At 37.2% G+C, this 6,000-nt stretch overlaps 1 protein-coding gene across 1 annotated transcript in view; it reads left to right on the top strand.

Annotated features, from left to right (window-relative positions):
* Window positions 1-1,176: 1,176 nt before the first annotated feature.
* The window catches only part of WDR49 (WD repeat domain 49), a gene marked incomplete at both ends in the record, with an annotated part of 149,249 nt that continues 144,425 nt past the window's right edge, over window positions 1,177-6,000 (top strand). Inside the window, one exon of the mRNA XM_081300726.1 lies at window positions 1,177-1,341. Coding sequence (XP_081156852.1) covers window positions 1,177-1,341 — 165 coding nt within the window. The remainder of the gene's footprint in view (window positions 1,342-6,000) is intronic.

Here is a 6,000-nt window from a genome sequence, read left to right as displayed (position 1 = left end):
CTCATTTTTCAATGAGTTGAAAGCTTTTTTGAGCCATCCTTGTTATATATAAATCGAAAAGACAAAGAGGATATAAGGAATAAATTTGTAATAGATGAGAAGAAAACACTTTCTGTGTGAAAAACATAAAATTCCAGAATCTCATGCCATGCTTCCTTCCTGGGCTAATCACATTGTTTCCTGATATGCTTCCTAGAAAATAGGTTTGTAAAAATTGTCTTCAAATCATACAGGATGCAGTTTTATACAAATATGAGTTTGCTGACCTGTTCCTTTAAAAAATAACTCAGCACGCAGATTGTGCATTCAAACCTTCAGTTCACTCATTAGTTGGGGAGGAAAAGTTGGGGCTGGTTTGATGCTGGTTGCCAGGAAACATACAAAGGCCTCAGAAACAGATGAAACAAAACAACTCCACATTGCTGGGAAGGTGGCCTTTGGGGGCAGGCACTTCACCAGTAGGGGAACTTTGCAGCTTCGTCCTCTAATGTCCCCAGACAAGAAAATGGAGTCGAAAACCACAACTTATTAATGTAAGCAAGGTTAGCTACAGAGATCTTGAGGAGTTACTTTTCTAATGCATTTAAATGAGGATCTGAAGGTGTTTCAGTGTCAGTGGCTGTAATTATGGGAAGCTTTACACATTTTTAATCAAACAGTACAAAGAAGGGGACTATGGGTTTTAAAATAAACTATGGAACTCAAAGTGGGAGGGGATCGAGGATTTTCATTTCCTACCTTGGCTTAGACATTTTGCCTTCTAATGATATGCCTTGAAAGGGTGGTGCTTTTTTATGGGGTGGTGGTGGTGACCAGGGATTGAACTCAGGGCCATTCGACCACTGAATCACATCCCCAGCCCTATTTTATATTTTATTTAGAGACAGGGTCTCAGTGCCTCACTTTTGCTGAGGCTGGCTTTGAACTCATGATCCTTTTGCCTCAGCCTCCCAAACCGCTGGGATCACAGGTGTGTGCCACCATGCCCAGCTCTTTTGGAATTTTTGTTTGTTTGTTTTGGTGCTGGGGACAAGCACTCTACCAACTGAGCTATATCCCCAGCCCTCTTTGTGGGATGCTATTGCTAAATTGAGTTTCTTTTCAAAGGCACCTGTTGAAATGGGGGGAAAAAAAGCCTCAGAAAGAATTGAAGGCCCCCAAAGAGGTGAAGCTATGATGAGTTACCAAAATGCTGCACTTGATTTAAGCACTGGCTCCCAGCCTGAGCCAAAGAGCCCAGAGAGGACAGAAAGTGTGACTGTAGAGAGAGACTATGGCACAGGCCTGCTTGAAAACCAGCTCAGCGTGGATGACTTTGTGAAGATACAGAAGGCCTTCGAGGTAAGCGTCATGCTTGTAGACCAGAGAGTTTGAGTGGTTCACAAAGGACACTAGGATGAATCAGAAAGAGGCTTCTTTTAAAAAGTATTTTTAATATATTTAATGATTACAGCAGGGAATTGAAAATAATGAGACCCAGCTTTAACATCATGTACTTGTTAACTTTATCCCTCAGTTCTCTGGGATGAATAATAATACTTAGTTTGAAATTGCTGCACATGAATTTTGTTACTGTCAAGGAAGGACAATTTATTCTTGGGCAACATTTGTTTTTGAAATCAACATATTTTGGGGAAACCAAAAATTTGGTTATAAATGAGAAAAGCCAGATAACTGAGGTAATTCCCAGTAACTGTTCTTGTATTTGGTATGTACATAAAACTAAATAAATACAAATTTGAACATCCGGTTTACAAAAACTTTCTCCTGCCTCACCTGGAGTGGCACAACTCTTTTTCAAAGCTGATTTTGGCATTTTGTTGTCCCCAAGATCCCATACGAGGGACCTGCCTTTCATGCTTCTTGTAAATCCTGGAGCAATGCCCATAAAATAAAATTAGAAGTTTTAATTTTAATTCCACATAGAAAATAAACCATCGGAACTTAACTACAAATGAATAATTTCCTTTTCCCTATCTTAGTTAATTAATTTGAAATTCTGCAGCTATGCATAATGAACAGCATATATCAAAGTGGTTTTAGTTTCAAATGTGGGTAGGAAGAAATGCCCTCTGTGCTGTGCAATTTAGGTAGACCTGAGCCTCCATCCTTTCTGTTTCATTATGTTCACTAAAATATGATCTCAGGGCTTCATAAAGTCCCCAAAGGGGTGCTTGGAATATCCATATTAGTTTGAAATAGACATATAATATTTTGCGATACAACCTTGAAATTTATAAAACATGAAATGTAACAATTATATTAACCTGTAACTGGCAGTTAGTCTTTAAAGCTATCAAAAAAAAAAAAAAAAAAAGAAAAGAAAGAAAGAAGAAATAACAAAAACCAAAAAGAGTTGCTAACCATTAAAATTCTGCTATACCCCATTTTTGTATATAACAACTTAGATTCTTCATTAATAAATTGATGTCCCAATAATATAGATCACTTCTTTATAATAGAATCTATCATATTTAGGAGCAAAGATATCCTCCGTCTTATACTTTTTCTCATTTTAACCTTTATGTATTTGCTATTTTTCTAACTGCATTTTGTCTGAAAGATTTCAGTGCTGCTCCATACCCAATGCCCTCAAATGAATTTGGCATATTTTGATAGACATAGCCAGCCTTTTGATAGCTTGAGGACAATCAGAAAAATGTAACAATGGATTAGGATGACTTTAACTTCAGAAAGATATATGGCAGTTTTGTTCTGCTGTTAAGAACACAAAGAATTTGAATGTTAGAATCTTTTAGGAGAGTTAACATCATAACATTGATGTGTTATTGGAACTACGGCAGAGGGTTGGGAGTGGGTGTCTTTTCAAGCTACAGATTCAACCTATCAAAGTTGGACCACTAATTTTGAAATTACCAGTTGGAAAAGCAGATGCTGATGGACACAAAGGAAGAAAAGGATGCAATTCCGAGCTTCTGTGAACAAAGAGTCTATGACAATTTTTTTTTCCCCAACCGAGCTTTGCAGGTGTACTTTCAAGAAACAATGAAGCTCATCCATTTTTAAACCATTCAACAGAGATAGACAGGAACAATCTAGTGACAAGTGTATAGCCAATACTAAGAGTGAGACCCTTGAGTAAATGTGAATTCCAAACACAGCATGGACACCTCGAGAAGATGATATGCTGGATGATTCCCGTGAAATGCAGCCATCTGTCACAAATGTGAGGTCCACAGGCCACAGGGGAAAACTGCGGCCGAAGGAAAGCATGTCCTCAGCAGCTGAAGCTCCAGAGACACTGGTTTGTGCTCCAAGAGTTAAAGACACACTCTTAGAAATCCTGTGATTCTGGCACCAGATTCCTTTATCTCTTATTTTGCTTTGTTTGTTTTGCTTTTACATAACTTGCTTATTTGGGACTGAAGTGTTGTCAGATGTTAGCTGAAGTCCATCTCCTTAAATAGCAGGGGCAAGGCTTAATGAAAGACAGGAAGTTTGGTCTTTGAATTGTACAGTGAATGTTTTCCATATATCTCTAAATAAAATGTCCCAAACCAAATTAATCCTAGTATTAACATTTAGGAATAAAACAAATTATTATGTTCACTGTATAATGGTACAAATGAGTAAGAATCACAGCTTTGCCACTTACAATGTGACCTTGTGCACATCAACATCTCTGGATCTGTTTCCTTTATTTCTAACTGGGAATAACAGGGTTTTTTTGGTTGTTGTTTTGTTTTTTTTGTTGTTGTTGTTTTTTTTTTTTGTGTGTGTGTGTGAGGATTAAGTGAGGTAATATTTGGAAAGCTCTTGAAAGAGTGCTTGCCACACAGGGTAAGTTCTCAATTAACATTAGATGTTATATATTCAGCCAGTAGAAGTTGAACTCCGTGACCTCTAACATTATCTTTTTTAAAAAATATATAGTTTTTAGTTATAGATGGACACAATACCTTTATTTTATTTATTTTCATGTGGTGCTGAGGATTGAACCCAGTGTCTCATACTTGGGAGGCAAGTGCTCTGCCACTGAGCTACAATCCCAGCCCACTAACATTATCTTGATTCAAATTTATTTATTTCCTAAAGAAAATTAAGCTTCCAATGATACTTGCTACTGTTTTTTTTGTTGTTGTTGTTGTTGTTATTTTTTGTGTGTGTGTGCGGTAGGAAATAGTTAGCAATAAGTGTTGAAAAGGCAAATAGTTACATAGACATGGAAAAAAAACCCACATAATTTTCTATCTCCCATTTCATATTTTATTAGTGGGCAAAAGATTCTAATTAATGTCTTGGTTCTGTTCTTTGGAACAAAGAAGTTACATGGAGAGAAGGATGAGAACAGTAGCGTGTGGACTTAATTTTCTTTCAAGTGGTGGTGTCAAAAGGCCATATATCATCCTGAAGGGAGTGAAACTTGTATTATTCATAGAATTATAAAATGGTTGTTACCCAAACTTTCTTGTAGAACTTGCAAGGCTTAGAGAAATGACATGGTCTCTGGATGTTCATATTATTTTTGATGTCAACCTTATTTCACATTTTCTTAGAAACTTCAAACGCCAGCTATTGTATGAGACAGACTGAGTGTGGTTGATGATTTTATAGGAATGGTGAGAAGTAAAAATTATGGCGTAAGGGAAATGAGATTTTTGAAAGGACGCACTGGGGCTATGTATATATATGTATATATGTATTAAGTTTCTTCTGGGCATCTGGTTATGTAGTCATCCAAAGTTTCCTTACTTTTATTTTCTGTTGTTGACTTCAGTGGTGGGATGTTCTGTCTGTGATGCTGGATTCTCTGTTGCCTGTTTGATCTGGGAGCATAGTTTGCTTTTCACTACTGGGTTCTTCTTGGCATATCTGTTCTGGCCAGGCTATAGGTGCAGAGGCAGGGACTGGCCCCGCATTATCTACTGTATGCTACCACTTCCCCAAGCCCACTTTCTGTAGAAACAAAAACTCCTAAGCCTCATGGAACACAGGAGGTATTCATGCTCAAAGTAGAAAGGCTCAGAATAGTTCAGTGTGAGAACAACATGGCTACAATCCTAGCAGGAAGTCCCTAGAGACCATCCAGTGAGAATTCTTGGAACAAACATGTCTTTGGAGTAGATGGAATCTAAACATAATGTTCTGGTGATACTTTAATCTCTAAAGACCAGAAAAGTTCAGGAGACAAAATTGGCAAGTGTTTAAAAAGTAATAAAATAGTTACATTTATAGATTTTATGGTACCTTCATTCTTGATTATCTTTATAAAATTCCCACCATTCCTGTAGACAGATCCTATAGCAGGGCCTGTGAACTGTATTCTTTGCTTTAACAAGAAAAGATGAGGATTCTGGTACCCTGCCAGGCAAGCTAAGTTTGAAGGGAATATGGAAAGTCAGATCTGCCTCTTTTTTTACCTTCCCACGATTTGTCCTTCTTTCTAAATTGTCAAGCTTCCTTTCAATTTATAAAGGGCCCAGAAATCTCTAGGGCTTCTCTTTGTATGTTTCTGTATGTTCACTAGTAAGGTACCCAAAAGAACAGGACCTATGGGGTGTGCCTCATATTGTGGACTATTCTCATCATTTGCTTCTTTTCTTGCCACCCCAGACACCACAATCTCAAACATGTAAGTAAAATTACTCAATTGTTTTTAGTCCCTTCTCTCAAAACATTTAGCTTTTGTTGTCTCTGATAAAATGTGGGATAGTCCTTGAAGATCATTTAAAAATTTTTCTTAGATAAGACTGATAGTTAAAATATAAAATTAAGACAGTGTTATTCAATAAGGTTTCAAATTAGAAAATCTTTGGTCTTTTGGGGTTTGCAAATTGTACTAAATACTATCATGCATCACCTAGTTCCAGCACTTATTCTGAGAAATGCGCTGTTAGGCAATTCAATTATTGTGTGAACATCATGGTGTATACTTACACAGACCAAGATGGCGACAACATCATTGAGCGGTAGAAGTTCATGAGACCACCTTCATATATGTGGTCCATTCTTGACCAAAATGTCATATTATGTTGTACA

The sequence above is a fragment of the Spermophilus citellus genome, assembly GCF_964194105.1.
Source record: "Spermophilus citellus genome assembly, chromosome: 7".
NCBI lineage: Eukaryota > Metazoa > Chordata > Mammalia > Rodentia > Sciuridae > Spermophilus > Spermophilus citellus.
This window is presented reverse-complemented; position numbering and strand designations above follow the sequence as displayed.